This window comes from Lupinus angustifolius, unplaced genomic scaffold (genome assembly GCF_001865875.1).
Source record: "Lupinus angustifolius cultivar Tanjil unplaced genomic scaffold, LupAngTanjil_v1.0 Scaffold_313_24, whole genome shotgun sequence".
NCBI classification, from domain to species: Eukaryota; Viridiplantae; Streptophyta; class Magnoliopsida; order Fabales; family Fabaceae; genus Lupinus; species Lupinus angustifolius.
In genome coordinates, this window is record NW_017727677.1 from 35,766 (window position 1) to 54,221 (window position 18,456).

General features: G+C 29.4%; 1 protein-coding gene across 4 annotated transcripts; it reads left to right on the forward strand.

Annotated features, from left to right (window-relative positions):
- The first annotated feature begins 9,908 nt into the window (after nucleotides 1-9,908).
- On the forward strand, nucleotides 9,909-17,921 carry LOC109340981 (MADS-box transcription factor 1-like). 4 transcript variants are annotated; one of them, XM_019578762.1, is made up of 8 exons: nucleotides 9,909-10,358; nucleotides 12,373-12,457; nucleotides 14,206-14,273; nucleotides 14,569-14,668; nucleotides 16,137-16,178; nucleotides 16,264-16,305; nucleotides 16,425-16,561; nucleotides 17,647-17,921. In XM_019578762.1, the coding sequence occupies exons 1-8, from the start codon at nucleotides 10,174-10,176 to the stop codon at nucleotides 17,720-17,722; spliced, it is 735 nt and encodes a 244-aa protein (XP_019434307.1). In that variant the 5' UTR covers nucleotides 9,909-10,173; the 3' UTR covers nucleotides 17,723-17,921. The 4 variants fall into 4 exon arrangements, with proteins under 4 accessions (XP_019434307.1, XP_019434306.1, XP_019434309.1 ...); XM_019578761.1 differs by having other exon boundaries at nucleotides 9,911-10,358; nucleotides 16,422-16,561; XM_019578764.1 differs by having other exon boundaries at nucleotides 9,913-10,358; nucleotides 12,373-12,451.
- The last annotated feature ends 535 nt before the right edge of the window (nucleotides 17,922-18,456 follow it).

Sequence of the window (18,456 nt, forward strand, 5' to 3'; positions counted from 1 at the left end):
TATAAGCATCGCACTAAATAGAAACATATCATGAATACTTAGGGTCATTGATGTATTATAGTTTGTAATTTTTATTTTTTAATAATATATTGGTAGCCCTTTATTATTTTGAGGACGTAAACCAAGTTCTCTTATCTTCTCTATTGTTATTATACATTTTTTATTTGATTGCTTGTGGTTAACAATGTATAATGATAACCTCTATTGCACCAATATGTAAGAATGTAATTTTCAGACAATTATATCTTTTGAAGGAAATATTCCGACCTTTTTTTTTCTTTCTAAAAAGATAATATTCAGACAATTTAAAAAATCCTAACAATTGTTTTCTTTGTTTGAAACGTGACAATTATTAAATCTAAGCCATTTAATTTAAATTACTCAGACAATATTCACGTTACTTAATTCATCCTTGAAAGTTTGTACGTACCATGATCATTAAACTCAAAGGACACTCACTGAGCAGTATCAAAACTGCTCCAAGAGTTATGAGTTATGACTCATTAATAACAAAGATGGCTTGAACTACATGAGGTAGTATTTAGGCCCTAGTCCCCATCTTTTTTGGTACATACCCTAGGAATGTTAATTTTTAAAACTATAATTTTATTTTAGCTAGGGTAAGTGAAAATTTTCTTTTCATCTATAGTCAATTGAATTAAACTTGTATCATCTTGCCAACAATAATTAAAACTTAATAAAGAGTCTTTGGAGAAGCTATAATAAACTAATAATGTTATCCACATTTTATTCATGCACCTTACGAAAACTCAAGTACTATTTTTTAATTAATTACACCATTATCATCTTGTATTTGCATAGACGTGTGCTTTATGGTTTATGTATAGCTCACAAGAAAGAGAAAAGTAACAACAACGAAATCTTATCTCAAATCATAACTTCTTTTGAGTTTTTATATAAATTTTAGAAATATGTATGTAAATTAAAAATTGAATCAATAAGTTGTTCAATAGTTCAATTTTTTGAAATGACACTTATAAAAAAGAACACCTATCTATTCCAAAAGAAGTTAATTACTTACTAGGATGGGGATAACATTGGTTATATTAAAGAAAATATTAAAAAATGATAAATCAGTAAAAAAATGCAGATAACTCGGTTTGTTGAAGGATAAATTATCAACATCACTTATATGACAATGACATCCTGGCCCACCTATAATAATTGCATGTGACAAAGGAAAACGAAGGAAGGAAAAAGAAATGAATATTAGATCAATCTGTTTTAAATTAATTTTGTATTAGTTGTCCTTTATAAATATTCATTAACTGTGGTGTGAGATAATTCATACATGGAGATCTAGAAAAATATTACGTCATATTTAATTTACAGAAATATTTATTTTTGTTGTTTCGTGTTCAAATATTTAAAATAAGAAAACACAATAAGCATAAGATCAAATAATTGTAACTACAATTATCAATAAAAATAAGAAATATTTTCGTGAAGTAATCAGTCTTAATACTTTAACTGGTACGTAATAAATTCATATAGAACAACACATCACACCAAGTCATTAATGTGTATTGGGCTTGCCCGATTTGCGATTGGGCCATGATAGAGCTGACCTAAAAAGTCTGATTGTGGCTCAACTAAAAAATTTATTCCAAAAATCAAATATTTAATTTTTTAATACATGAATAGTGTTTTACATGAGACGTGAGGGGTCAATATAAGGTTGAACAAGTTAGAAAAATGGCGAGAGTTTAAGTATATCCATTTATTGGACTAATCCGTTTTTCTAACTTTATGCATAAGATTAATAAAACACAACACACACGTGTTACACTTGAAGGAAATAAAAATGATGAAAACGTGATTTTATTTCTTCTTATTATCTTTTAAAACATGATTTGATAGATCTCAAATTCATACATATAATGGTAGAGGATTTTAATTACTACTACAGTTGAGAACAATTAATTACATGTAACTCGTACATGGAGATTCGTATTTGATACTACAACACAAGGGCACTCTGAAGTTGAGAAGTGACATGTTTAAAAGGAAGAACCAAATTTGGAATAAGTTCCACGTGTTATTATAGTTGACGCAGACAATGTTCACCTTAAAATGGCAAAGTTTCTGACACCCCTTATGTGCTTCTACTTAATGGACCCACACCATTCAACTCTAATTTGCTTTACCCTTATTTCATTGTACTTTTCCAGTATTCTAAACCATTAGAATATATAAAAAATTCATGGTCCCCCCACAACAACACAGAATTAGATTACCCCACATTTCAATTTGCTATCTTTCTTTCATACACTATAATCTTCAATGCATTAAATTTCCTTAAATCACCGATTTGAGAGTTAAACAAACTGATGTATTGTACCTTCTTAATTATTTCATGCTTGCATCATTTGTGGTCATTTATTCTTTTACTATTGGTATCTTATGCCAAAGAGTCATACTCGAATCAACATACAAAGTAACATAACTTCATTCTTAGATATTCAAACCCAAACTATTGGTTAATTTAAAATAATTTCCATGAATTAATCTACATGTTTGATGATTGTGTATAGATTTTAAACATGATTGCATAATTTAAAAAAAACAATACAACACTATATAATCATTTTAAAAATGAAAAATATTATTAAATGTCATCATCAAATAAATAAAAATTGTGTCACCAGACACCAAGAAACAACTTAGTTAATAGAGCTATATGACAAAGTGTAAATAATGCAAGCCCTAAAAGGTAGACAAATTTTCTTCTCCTACATATTCATTAAAAACTTTGCCTATAAAAAATATTAAACATAATTTTTTCACATAAGGCATGAATAGAAATCTAAATTCTCCATTACCATAGACAAAAAAATAAATCTAAAAGTCTCGTTCCCACACACGTCCGATAAATGAAGGGGTCTTTAACTATGGACTAAGCTACAATGTCATTACCTTAATTAGGCTAAAATGGTAGGAAGGTTAGAAGAACAAACGTACGTAGTTCTTTTCCCTTTGATATTGTTTCTATTCTATATAATTCTACATATATGGGTAGTTGCATGGCAATTTCTAATTATATATTTTCCTGATAGAAAATTTTGATGGTCTAATATAGAACAAGGACCTTTTGTGGCCCAACACATAAACTAAGGTTCATCACACTTCTAGTGTCCTTCCTGAGTTGAGAATCAGAATAACAAAAGTGAGAGAGGCAATGGCACCAGTTGAAAGGTGAATGTAAAAAAATAACTAGAATATGCCTCATTGACTTTGTCACATATTCATTGTTTTCACCAAAGATGCAAAGTTGTACAAGCTTTATTCAAAGTTTCTTCATCCACGTTCTGATTTCATCCACCATGTCTATATAGATACTAGTGTTAACTAAACTGTGTTTAATTCACATAATTTGCTGGAAATAATGATAATAATAATATATACATACTGGAAAGTGAAAACGTAAAAAAATGTTTGTTTTAATGACTCTTATAATACAGATGAGGTGACATTATTTGAGTCCATAAGATAGTAAAGTATGGAAATGATTTGATATTGACTACATGGGTTAAGGATGAACTATTACTATTGGGTGTTAATTAATTTTTGATGGTTGGGTAGATTGGCAAATTAAAGGCACACCAAGTGGCCCACTATGATTGATGATGGTAATATAGTTGAATTGAAATAAAGGAGTGTATATGGGTGGTCCCTACGAACATGGATCCTCTATTCTGAAAAGTCAATCTCCCCGATCTCTAGTCAATAACATTACGTTAAGTAATTTAAAAATCTTTGTTTTTATTTTTACAAAATTTCTATTTATTTAAGTGACATTTTTTAATTTGGTGAAACATAAATAGGGATAGACTTTGGAACACATAATCTCTATCCAGTCGGTAGCCCTTTCAAAATGGGCTACTATAATAGATTTGGACTAGCCCACTTAGGATTAAGGGTAGATGGTGTCGGGCTAAAAAACTAAGTTACAATTTATGTATAAGAAATTGCTAACCAAATTCTCCTTAGGCAAGCTATCGGTTTTGACAAGCCAACCCGCACAACATTCTTAAAAATAATTTTTAAAATAAAAAAATTGAAGATTGGAAAGTTTTGGACTAAGTTTATTAGACTAATTGTAGTTAGAGATTGAACGTGAATGCAATAACAATAAAGACTCGACAACAATATATGAGACGGTTTCACCATACATCCTTCACATATTAAAATGGCATATAAAATAAAATATATAATTATTGATAAATATTTAATTACAAAGTACAATTACATAATACACTATGCATAAATAAGCATAATTGCTTATAATAACTCATATGAAAGAATAATATTCTCTTGATTAATTATTAATTTATTCTTATATATTAGTTTTTTTTTTAAATTATATTGGTTTGTGAGAAAGAGAGATTTAAGTTCCTAGAAGTGACAATTTGGCTCAAACTAATTTGGATGAGGCTATAATTGGAAAAAGTTTACTTGACCAAACATCTTGAGGTTTGGTTGATTCCAACCCAAAGTCTATTTAAGAAGATTTAATTTTACAAGTCCACCCATTTATTGGATATCACCATCTTGTGATATACATAAAACTTTAAAAAGTTAAAGTTTTGAATGATATAATTTAATTTTGTAACATTAACAAGTTTCACCCTAACTTTGGTTTTAATTTGCTTCATTCTTATTCTTAACCTCTAACCAGCCTAAAGCATATTTTAGTCCTCGGGTTATGTAACAATAATTAATAATAAGAATCTAGACACAGTACCTTACTAGTTAAAGAACATCTTTCAATCTCGCTTTCAAACATGGGTGTCTCAATCATGAAAGTAGAACTAGAACCTTTTGTATCAAGCTAATATCCAAAATTTATTGGCCATCCAATTCTATGGTCCACCACTAAGTTCCTGTAACATTATAAATTGGACCACACATCACTGTTTTCATGGAACTTAAATATCATACGGAGAAGTAGCCCATGTGAAATTGATATTGCTTATAGCACCATGCATATAATGTAGGTGCTGGGTCCCCATTATTTTAATTCCAATCTTGTATTTGGTATTTGAATCTCAGATTGTTCACTTCACACTGTTCCACCTCTTCTTAACACTACAGAAAAATTCATAAGTGGTTCAGTATGCATGTCCATATATGCAGTTTGTTCATTCATTCATGTTGATTCTTAACCTTCTTTTTTTTCCATGTACTATCGGGTGCATGAAATGCAAGAGTACTGGCCCAACATAAATTTCTACATTTCTTAATTTCACTAATGCATAATTGATTAAATAAGGTAAAAATATATATTCAGAGAATGAGGAGAGTAATGTACGTTGGATATCTGTTTTTCACAGGGTATGAAGTTGTATTTGGACATAGCTCCAATGCTCTATATATAGGATTTAACTTTTGGAGATCCAGTAATGGTTATGTCAGATAAATTTTAATTTTGATAATAAGGTTTTGGTAGGGATGGTAGAGTGCTCAAAGTAATATGTTTGAATTTGATTTTGGTGTATGTTTTTCCAACTCCTCTTTCTACTAATTTTACTCCTCTTGTTTTTGAAGTGTCTTTCTGTAGCGTATATAAATGTTTGCAAAGTTAGAGAAGTAAAAATAGTACATTTTAATTATATAGTTTTTTAATAAGATTTTAACTTGATCTTTTCATTCAAGAAGTTAGGTTAATGTGAGCCTTAAATATGTCAAGTTGCAAATCGATGTTAAGTTGCCTAACTTAATCTCATTATAGAAATGGACAACAAATATTTCTTCTGAAAATTTTATCTAAAAAAATCAATTTTGATATTATGCTACTGATAAAAATAATAATTATATAAACATATAAATATGATGACTTATACAATTTGAAAGGCTTTTTCCAAATAGACTTTTAAAAAAGCTTAAGCTTAATTTGAGTGATCACAAATTGAGCTTGTCATAAATCGGGCCTGAAAAGGTCAAATGTAAGCTAGGTTATAGATCCTTATCAAACAACATAACATATTCACATCTTAATCTACTGTCTAACCTATATTCGATCACATCAAGTCAGATCTATTATATGACATTCAGTCAAAGCTCAAGTATTTTGAACTTTGTCATAAACCACTGAAAAAGTTTTTTAATGTTGAAAATGTGATATATTTAAATAAATATATTATTAAACTCGTTATGAATAACATATTATTATATTAGATTTTATTATAATATTTTAAGTATAAAAAAGTTGGCCTAATTAAAGACTTAGGCTTATTGGTATGTATATATGCTTAGTGAATTATCATATTTAAAATATAGGTATGTTAACAAATTAGAATACATTATTGTCAAGTAAGTTTTAAATAAGCTTGTAAGTAACACCAGATTTTTAAAAAGGTTATACTTAGACCTTTGGAGTAAAACCTATGCTTAAGTTAGGATTAAGCCTTGTATTTGAAACACGTACGGGTAGCACTTTTTAAGCAAAAGCTACATTGACCTAATATATTTCTACGTTAGTGAAAGTAAATTTATAAGTTTTTGTTGAATAACTAATAATAAAACTATAAATAAGTTTGTAGGCAAGATCAAATGTAAAAACAGGTCAAACTAATCCTAAAAATTTGATGTATGATAAGTTAATAGGATAGACCAGATAGTAAGTATGAAACATATCGGTCAAAAGTGTTAATATTAGGATCTCATCTATTTCGACCCTAAACCAAAAAATATCACGTAGGCATTCTAGTGGGAAAACAAATAATAATCAATTACTTTTGTTTATCGTTACGTGGTTTAATTGTCGCATTTGTTTTATATACTCTCCCTACAACACACATGGACCCCTTATTAATCAGAATATGCTTTTTTTGTCCCAGCCTTATTTTATTTTATACTTTTAAAGCTACTGGTGTTGGAAACATTGATGAGTACTTCTATATATTACCATGTCGATTGAAACAGAAAAATTCTATTTGGACGTTGAAAGATATAAAATTTCTTACTCTTGTTCTTCATACTTTGTTATTTTAGTTTCTAAAACCAATGAAATCTTTGTGAATTTTAATAGAACTCAATTTCGTCACTATTAATTATAGTTGTGAGTATGAAAGCACTAGATGAAAATAAATGGGAACAATTTAAATTATAGTCCAAAGATCAAATTGAGAGGCATTGTATAGTTTAAGGATCGAAATATCCAAAATTATTTTACTGTCAAATAAGATGATATGCTATAATAGTTTTCAAATAGATATTAGCCTGTTATAACATATTTAACTAAAAGAAATGATTACTAATGCCAAAAACAAACATATTTTTTGGCTGAAGTTAATTTTCTTACTTCAAGTTAAAAAGAGTTGTTATTTAAATTGCTTTTGCTATACAAACACCACATATATATGACAAAACACTAATTTGGTATATCATGAATTGCAACCATGATGTTGGTTTCCAAAATTTCACACAAAATAAGTTACCAAGAAGTGTAATCCTAGAATGTTTTGGCAGCAAAGGAATAACATGTTTAGTTGATAAGGGTACGTTTTTCCCTCCTCATGTGAAGCAAAACATGATCTCTAACCGTTTTAAGAATTCTTCACAACTAGTTCCACCAGCAAGGTTGGTATTCGGTAAATGTCCTTTCATAAGCTAGGTGGATTTTTTTGTGGTACATAGGGGTGGTGGATTCTAAATGCGTTTTTATTAATTTAGTATCCCGAAATAAAATTATATTTTGCAATTTCTGAAATCAAAGTTATTTAATTCAAATCACTTTGTTGTAAACTAGGAACAAAAAATAGAGGTAACAACATACGAACTCTGAATACGAGGATTCTCCTTTTTTAAGGTTAAGTCACATGATTGGTTGAATTCGAAAAAGTTCAGGCATAAATCAGGCGCTTTATAGCTTCATCTTTAGGGGTGTAGTATTGTTATGACTAGTCGAAAAGGTTTAAGGGTCCAAATTTAAATTTATTTTTAAATTAAATAAATAAATAAATTAAAAATATTATTCCTTTCCACATATTCCAATATTAGAGTGTGTAGTTCTGGACCTTCAATATTTCCTACCTCTTCCTCTTAGAGTTATCTATATTACTACTTGAGTTTTGGATTGGAATCAATAAAAAAATAGAAAGAATCATTGCAAATGGACCATTAATGTTTCTCACACCATTCTTCAACTTTTCTATCATAACCCCACGCTTCTCTTTCTATTCCCATTCACTCCCTTCCTCTCCACCGTTTGATCCAATTCCCCCTTTTACATAAGTGTGATTGTACTTATGACTAATAAGATGAGATCATGAGAGTGCCAAAATGTTATTAACTTATACACAAATAATTTCGTAAGTTCTTTTAAAATGTATATTCTCCCAAAAATTTCCTTTATAATTTTTTACATGAATTTGAAATGTGAAACCTCATTAATTATTAATTTATAAATGTTCTATCACTTTAATATATTAGAGGAATTGTAGGTTCAAATAATAGAGGATATGCTATTTTTTTTTTTCAAAATTGAATTATCACCATTAAGTTATAAAATTATCAATATGATGGTGTTTTAAAATTTCCAGAGATTTATTTGACAAATAATTCTTTTTAGCTCAATTGGATTTAATTACAAACCACTCAATAGTTGTGTATGTAGTTTCTTAGAAATATTGAGGCTAGGCGGCATATTCCGTTGAAGTAGTAACCTATAATAGTATAAGTATAGGAAGAAGTTCTCATGAAGTTTGTAACCGGAAAGAGTGTAAAGCAACCCAAGTTCTTTTCATCATCTTCAAATACTCAAAATGGTATTCGCTCAAAGGGAAGTAGCCATATGTTAAGACACATATGAATGAGAGACTTTGGGATTCCAAATATGAGTTATGAGTAAAAGAAATATCACATTAAAAAATAAGTGACAAGTTCAAATATATATGTAGGAAGACCCATAAACGTAATACCTTAAGTTTTAAGTAAAGAAGCACTATTAGTCTCATCTTTATGGTTCTTCTTTTTAAGCTCATTAGTTACAAAACTTTAATTGTTTTAGAGTGTCTCATTCCTAACAATTATATATATGTTCATGAAATAGTGGATTAATTTCAATAAGAACAACCCATTTTTATTAATCGGAATCAAGAAGAATTTAATTTAACTTGAAATTGAGTAAGATTGTAAGACTTATTTTTTATTTATAAATATTCACATTAAAATAGAAAAAAAAAAAATTTTTATGAAAACAATTGATATTCTTATCCACATATTGAGATATTACATCCAAGAAGACAAGGTCCGCAAAGGAGAATTTGAAGCTAGGAAAACAAGCATTGAGAACATTTTAAGAGTGGAGTAAAATTGAATTCACTACCTCATCTAAATTGAATATAGTGTTCTCGAAGATTTTTTGTTCCTTGCCACCCAAATATTCCAAATAGTGACAAACCATGGTGATATCCATTGTTGTTTGTACTTTTTGCCTATCCTCAGTATATTAGCATGTAAAAAGAAGTTGTTCTTAACATCATTAGATATAACTGTTATAATACCAAACCAAGAGTATAGGTTTTGCCAAACACGATAAGATTTAGAACATGAGAAGAACACACAAGTTGATGTATCTTGTATCAAGTCACTGTATGATGTTATAAGCAGAAAATTTATATGTACCAACCCTGTTATCATCATGTTAATTCAGTTAACTTTAGGTATAGCAAAAAACAACTTCACCCACCAATAACACTACAAATTTAAATTTCATAGGTTTTTAATTTACTTTACCTTAGGTCCTTGTCATTGAGTTAGCAGTGTGTCAAACACTACACAGAGTGATAGCTGAGAGAAAAAGACAGGTAGAAAGAGAGAGAGAGATTTGATTTTAGAGTTTGTATTAGGGCTTGATAAAGATGGTTTTGCTCAGATTATTAAGCAAGTAGAGAGAATACATTACAATTACAATAATACTTTTCCTTTTCTATTTTTGTTCTATAAATACACACAGTTCACACAAGACAATTAAGGCCTCTCATCCTGGGTATATAAATATATATAGAGCAACAAGCCACAAAAATATTCACTGGTTTTTTTCTAATGTTTATTATATATATATTTCTTGATTGGATATTATAGTGTTAGAAAGAGAAGGTGAAGGAAGAGAGAGAGAGAGAAAGAGATAGAGAGAGAGAGAGAAAAAAGATGGGAAGAGGAAGAGTTGAGTTGAAGAGAATTGAGAACAAGATCAACAGGCAAGTAACATTTGCAAAACGTAGGAACGGGCTTTTGAAGAAAGCTTATGAACTTTCAGTTCTTTGTGATGCTGAGGTTGCTCTCATCATCTTCTCCAATAGAGGAAAATTGTACGAGTTTTGCAGCAGTGCAAGGTATTCAATAAAATGTAAAATCCACATTATATCATAAAATTTCATCACCCCAAATAAGCAAAACATAAAACAAAGTTAAACTCTCTTTCTTTCTTCTATACTTGTGTATATACACGTCCACAAAAATATAATTTTTCTTACACCCTTATCTTACTTCTTATATATATGACCTTTTTTGTTTGTTTTAAATATATTAGTTTTGATTTTGATTCCAAGTTCCAAGATCTCTAAGTCTCCCACCCTTTGTTACAACTAGCTAGCCTTTAATTTGCTAGCTTGTGATAAATATATAGAAAGTTTTTTTTTTTGGTTTTACATGAATAAAGTTGATTTTCATTATTCACTGTTAGAGTTTTTTCCGTTTCTGTGAATGTCTCGGTGTTTTTAGCAGGTTGAGTGTTTCTGAGTTCGTATTGATGTTAGATCTGCAACTGGAAAACACCACAAACCCCAAACTATACACTTATGTATACAAAATAAAATAAATAAAAGAAGAGAAGCTTATCACTGTTATATTGTATTGTATTGGCTCTATTTTGTTTGTACAAAGTTTGAAGGATTCAGCTTTATCTTTCTTTCCCTCTTTTGGGTCTCAACCCAGCATCTGAATTTCCATTTTTTTTTGCTTCATTTGCGTTTGAAACAGATCTGGTTCAAAAGCTTATCTAGAAAGTAAAATTGGAGTCTCTGGTTCAGGACTCTTTTCGGTGTAATTAATTGTTTCATATAAAATCAATTATTTTCTTCCATTTGGAGTCATACCAATTAGTCTGCTTTTGATTTCAGTGTTGAAATAATCACTCAAACAACGTAACCCTTGTCTCATTTTCTAAAAATAAATTAAATATGGGTCTAGGGTTTGTCTTATATTTCTAAATAGTTTGTTTCTTTTCTCATTTTTAATTTTATTTTCTTTTTTGGTGAAGCTCTTAATTACTTGGGGATTTTATATCTGTTCCATAACCATATACCAAAGAGCAAAATGGTGTGTTTTCATTTTTCTTTTGGAATCAACCACTCATCTTTTTCTTGCTTGACTCCAATTATCTATGTTCCTACTGACACCACAAATGTTTTCAATTTGTTCATTTCATGATATGATAAATACTTATTGTTAAATCACACTTCACTTCTATCTTCTCCTCTTCCATCCCATACATGTTTTCAATCACTTCAATTTTGTTTCTTATAAAGCTGCTCCTTCTTTCTTCTGTCAGTATATTCTCCTACGGATAAAATTGTGATCCCTTCAGATCTATTTGTACCCAAAGTTTGATATGTTACATGTGTTTAATTATGGGCTTAAAAAGTGGCACTCTACATATATGATCTATTTTAATTCATTATATATCTAAAGGGTATAATACATAATTCATTATATATCTAAAGGGTATAATACATAATTGATGTGCTACTAGGTTATTATCAAAATCTTAAATTTGTTAATTTTTTGTAAGTTTTTTTGGGTGGTAAAATGAAATTAATACTTGAGTAATTGACAATCTTTTAATTAAAATAAAATCACCAGCTACCCTCAATCTTGGTCAAGAGATTCAGAAGTGTTGATGTCATTTGGTGATTTTTGATAATTTTCCTGAAAGAATACTGTCTTTTTGTACGATCTCTTTCTTGTTGAATACAACTTTCCGAAATGCCTATACTTCTTCCTTGGGTATTGTTTACAAGTATATAATAATAAATGTAATTTTTCAAAAAAACTTTGATTACTATTTATAAGAATAGAAATTATTTGGAAGCATGTTCACAAAATGTTTTTGTTTTTCCTATAATCCAAAGAGTATTCTACCTCTTGTCTTTTTATCGGTTATCACTTTCTTTCTGTGCTAATATTGTAGTTCATTGAAACTTATGTTATTTTTCTCCCTTTTTAATTTATAATTTGTTTAATGTTATTTAGCTCAAAAGTATTTTGGATGAGTTTGTGAGTACCAAGTACTTTTTCTGACATGTAATAAATAATACAAATGTATTTTATTTATTTATAAACTTGCAGCATGCTGAAGACACTAGAGAGGTACCAGAAATGTAACTATGGAGCTCCTGAGCCTAATGTATCTACACGGGAAGCTTTGGTAATGGTGAATAATTAATCCCATATTTAGTATTTTGATTACATTACTTGTGCATTAAACTTTCCTAATGCAATGTCCTGGTTGATCCAAGGTTTAGAAAAAGAATTTCAAGGAGTTAAACATTATGGTGAAGGGGGAAATGAATACATGTCAATACTCTAGAACATAATCAATACATGTCCATACATTGTTGGTGATTCTGTGATTGGTATAATCAAATTAATGTTCTAATTGCTACCATGAGTTTTACAAAAATTATTTGAACTAGTTAAATTAACATCAAAACTAGACATCTACTTTCAGAAATTAAGGTGGGAGACATTATTGTGAAGAATTATTAACTTGTTTTATCTTCTCAAAGTACTAGATGTCCAGTTCTGATATTAACTTTGTAGAAATAACATTTGCTTATTTTAAAATGTCCAAGATTCCTAGGTTTTGTTTTCTAAAAACAAAGCATTTTAATATTTTTTTTAGACAAAACTCTCAAGGTGATATAAATTGTGAAGCGTCAAAGGTCACATATTGGTTCAGAATGAGTTAATAGTCTTTTAATATGATGTGAACAATCTCTCATGTGAGGTAGTTTCAATATAATTAAGGCCTAACTATTCTAATACTTTATTACATCCTAATACAAATATGTGTCCACCAAAAACCTTTAGAACTTGTTCACAAAAAACCCAATAAAACTAAGTCTTTCACTGGCTGGTAATCTATGAGAGAGCTGCATTATGTGACTTTGTACAAACACAAGATAGTGATTTACATGTTACTGAATCTGACACAAAAAGCTTCCCATCCTTTGGGACAGAATTTTTTCCAAGGACAAATTCAAAGGTACTTAGAAATTATTACCTATGTTTTGTCCTTTTTCCAAAATATTTGTCAAAGTTGTCCTTAGTATTCTGTAGCATTTAGCTCATCTTTCACCCAAAAGCTTGCTGAATCTGTATCAGGACCTCAGGGTTTCTGCTAAAAAATCCTCCATGGATCACAGTTTTGATGATATTTTTATTAAGATGCATTGATTTTATGGAAATTTTTGCTACCTTTTCATATGTTCATAGAAAATTTAAATAAGATATCATTTGCCTTCAATTTATTTTCCTAGTTAAACTGTTTCCAACATGTTGTTAAGATTATTCACAACACTAGGTGTTGGTTCTTTACCAAATAGTTGCCTACACAAGAAGTGTTCATGAAACATTAGGGCCTTGTAGTGTTAAAGGCCTGAAAAGTCTACAATTTGGAGAGGTTTTCTGATCTGATTTTATATATATTCTGGTATTTTTTGGCTTGTGAAACTTCATATATTTAAACTTACCTTTCTTTATAAATGAATTGAGATTTGTAAGTTACAAAAAACATTTTAATTTATTTAAATGAACTCTAGTTCATGCATATGTAGTGCCTAGATTCATGTATATATGCAGATTGCAGAGTGTAAGGTGAACCTTGAATATGCCTTATTGTTATCATGAATATGGATCTGATCAAGATATATATTTTCATAAGTAGGATAATAATATCAAGATGTATACTTTCATAAGTAGGATATGAATATGACAATAATTTTTTAATGTATGATTTGAAATTTTGAAACACCTGATATGACCTTTTTCTTAGAGGTATTATACATTTGTATGCACCATGCATATTTTTGCTACACATGCATCCTTAAATTTAATATTGTATACTATTATCCCTTAATTAAGTCAGTGCATTCATTGATTTTGATGGGATGAGTGTAGGAGTTGAGTAGTCAACAAGAATACTTGAAGCTGAAGGCACGTTATGAATCCCTCCAAAGGTCCCAGAGGTATTGCTCATGCTAGCTCTATTTTTTTTTTTACCTTTTATAGATATGTATGTCTAGTAAATGAGAACAAAGGTCCTGTAATTACAAAAAGTTATGTCTCTTTGTCTCTAACTAATCAAATTTCATAAAATAATATAAGAATTTAAGTTTATGTTTTTATGACTTTTCTTTTTAATTAAGTGACATTTTTTAATTGGACGGAGACATAAAGTGAGATAAAAATGAGAATATATGATCTTCATTCGAGTATATGAGACTAAGTGAATGATGTATTTAAATGTTGCCACCCTGTTAGGAACCTTATGGGAGAAGATCTTGGCCCTCTAAGCAGCAAAGAGCTCGAGTCACTTGAAAGGCAGCTAGATTGTTCCTTGAAGCAAATCAGATCAACAAGGGTATGAAAGTTTCCAATGTTACCAATTATAAATGAAATTATCTTGGAACATATAATTCTGATACATTCTAATTAAGTAGCTCTAAAAAATAACTATAAAATTGAAGTAGTTATTTACTAATATGATAGTATAGTATTAAGAGCCACTTTCTTGCTATATAAAGTTTCATGTATTATCTAGCAATTAACATTTCATTTCTTAAAATATGGTACTAAACATTGAGTACTATGTAAATTGAGAAATAAAAGAAAATGAAGAAAGTGTTTTTATGTTATTGTTGTGTATGACTTATATTTATGAGTGGAGGGAAGTGGAACAAGTATTAGGTTGCTCAAATGCTTATGAGGGCATAGACACAATTAACACAAGTTAGCTTCACAAGGTTTGTTGAGTGGATATAGATAATTCTTATATCAATTCATGGATGAGTGGGGAAGTATGTGAAAAATAATAATTATGATGGATGATGGTATTGTGAGGATATTGTAAGGTTAGTCACACACTTAATCTGATAAAGAACTTAATCTTATTGGAGACTTTACAATCCAATGGATTCAGTTATTAAGCTGATGAGGACAATGATGCTTTAGAAGTATGGAAATGAGCTCTAATTATAATGAAAGACAAAAGGATGTAGGGTCACTTAGAAGTTATTAGGCCATTACACTTGCAAGTGTAATTGTTCAAGTTGCTTCTATAGAATTCGACCACGATACTACCATACCATCACACATGTGTTTGGGCCATCTCAACATATGGCATGACAAAGCTACATAAGAGAAGTCTATTGAAGGAAGTCAACATATGCAAGATGAATCTGTGTAGGTATTGTGTTCTTGGGAAACATAGGTTAGTTTTAAAGCCGTAATAATAAAAGTCGAGACATTTTAGACTATGTCCACACCTATTTATAGAGCCCTACCTAGGAACTAGTTGGTTTTCGATAGTTTGTCTTCATTTGATAATTTTTCATGAGAGGTATGGATTCTCTAAAGTAGAAATCAAAAGTCATAGTCTAGTTCAAGGTCTAAAAAACACAAGTAGAAAATCATTCGGTCAAGATAATCAAATACTTAAGATAAGATAATAATATTGAGTATACTAATTCACAAACCTTTTGCACATGGAGTCTAGGAAAGAACATTGGTTAAAAATATGTAGTAGGAAAAAATAATAAGATAATTAGAATTATACCCTTTCGATTTCTTCAGCAACATAGTTATATTAACAATGAAAGGGTTAAGTATTAATGAGGAAAAATGAATATGCTTGCAAAACGATTCTCTTCTATTAGTGACAAGTTGAGCGATTCAGGTATGTAATTCTGAAGTACATTTTTTATTCTCAATAAAGTAAAATCTCTAACTAACAACACTGTTAATTTATGAAATCCATATCTAATTAAGACATACATTGACTGCATAAAATTGTACAAGTATTTTACTTTGCAAGTTTGTTTCCTATACAGACCCAATTCATGCTGGATCAGCTCTCTGATCTTCAACGCAAGGTATAATAACAATTTTGTTTTCCTTTGTCACCTTTTGCTCTCTTCTTCTGCCACTAGTATTCATCAATTTATTCCACTTGTGTAGGAACACTTGCTAAGTGAGGCTAACAGATCTCTGAGACAAAGGGTAAGAAACATCTCACATTGCTAAGATATAATTTATCTTTGAATGGAGAAATTAAGCACCCTATTATGATATTGAAAATAGAATGGGATAAGTGACATTTTTTGTTGTTTAATTAGCAGTTGGAAGGGTATCAAATAAATTCACTCCATATAAATCCTAGTGTTGAAGATATGGGATATGGTAGGCACCCAGGTCATGAAGCTCAGGGTGATCACCTCTTTCATCAAATGGAGTGTGAGCCAACATTACAAATTGGGTATGCACTCTTGCTTCAGCTCAATCTTCAATATTTAGTCATTTAAAGTGTTCCATAATGGTTTACTTGAAAGTAGTTGCTTGAGGTCAAATTTAGTTGGCATGCCATAATTATAATTATTATTGAAAACATTTGAGCAATTAGATTAGATGTAAACTTGTCTACTAGGAATTTATTGATAGGAAAAAACTTTAAAGTGTTGTTTAGACCTGGTGTTTGTAATGTTGTGTTCTAATAACATCAATGTGATAGGTTATTATAAAGAGAATAAAGTATATTCTTATATTAGAAGATAATTTATTTCCTTAAATCTATTAATTGTTTGACACATGTCTTATTTTTTATTTTATAATATATTTTAAAATGAAAACTTCTAGAAATAAGTTAAATAAGACACGTGTCAAACAATCAATAGATTTAAGGAGATAAGTTATCTCTTGGTATGGATGGTATGGATGGATACTTTATTCTCTATGGATGGTATGGATGGATACTTTATTCTTTATGGATGGTATGTAAGACCCCACTAGATCCCTATGATGATCAAAATGTCAATGGTTTGATCTCTGGTAACGACACTTGTTAGGAGGGCAACTATACACCATAAAAGAGATTAGTTCCTTACCTAAAATTTTTTATGGGATACTCTTGGTAGTACAAAAAATGCCGTTTAAAACAATACTCAAATATTCGCTTTGTACATATTGTTTTTTAATTAGAATATTTATTTTACAAACTTTACATAGATCCAATAATAAAATTGTCTTGTGTCTACATGTGACAACATGAGCATATGAAGAATCCTAATCCTTAAAGTATTTTGGTTAGGGTGTCACCTTCTATGTGAATTATGTGGGGTGATGTGAGATAACTAATTATTATTTTTGTATAATTAAAAGTATTTCATTAACTATTTTTCATTATTAGTTTTTTTTATATTTGTGATTGTTCATCTCAATAAGTGTTGCTCAAAATAATCGAATGTTTGACATTTTTGTCTATTTTGATTAGCATAAGTATGAATTACTTATATAATTCAAGTATAAGTTATGTTTTTATAAATAATGAAAATTGTTTTAATGTAGATATCAGCATGATCCAGTATCAGTGGTGACAGCAGGCCCAAGCATGAGTAATTACATGGCAGGATGGTTACCTTAGTCATAATCCCTATAATAAGATCCACCCCACCACCAAATTTGCAGTTTCAATTTTATTGAGACAAAAAAAAGTAAATCACTTTGGCGTGTAATAATAGACTTATTTTAATGTATAAATATCTACTGTGTAGTAGGAACAATATAAGCAGTGTTTTTCTGTGTGTGTGCTTTCATAAAACTGCACTTTCTTTGTTTTGGTACCTCTTTTGTTCCCTTTTATCATCATAACAATAATAATAGAATAATGGTAATCCTTTGCATCCCCTTTTTCCAATGATCTCACCTCTTTCATACTGATTCTTTTTTTTTTTGTTGGAATTATTGTTTCTTTTTTATGTTCTGTTTTTTCGAGACATTGAATTTGCTTAAATATTTATGGACTGACATTAGCTACCCACATAATTATTCTATTCCTTAATAAAAAATTATGTTTAAGGTTATGTATATAGATGAAGAAATGACTAAATGATATAATTAATTTGGTAAATTTTAACTAAAAGTCTAATTTAATCCTTATTTATTTCCCGATAGAGAAATATGAGGTGGAAAAGAAAATGTAATAAATAAAGGTTTAGAGAGAATAGAATGTATAGCCTAGTTTTAGTTTTGTAATAAAAGAGATACTTATATGGATCATACAAATACAAACATTTTTTTGGGTTATCAAATACAAGCATTTAGATAGAAACATATGGCCTAGTTTCTATAGTGCTAGAAAGACTTTCAATAAAACCG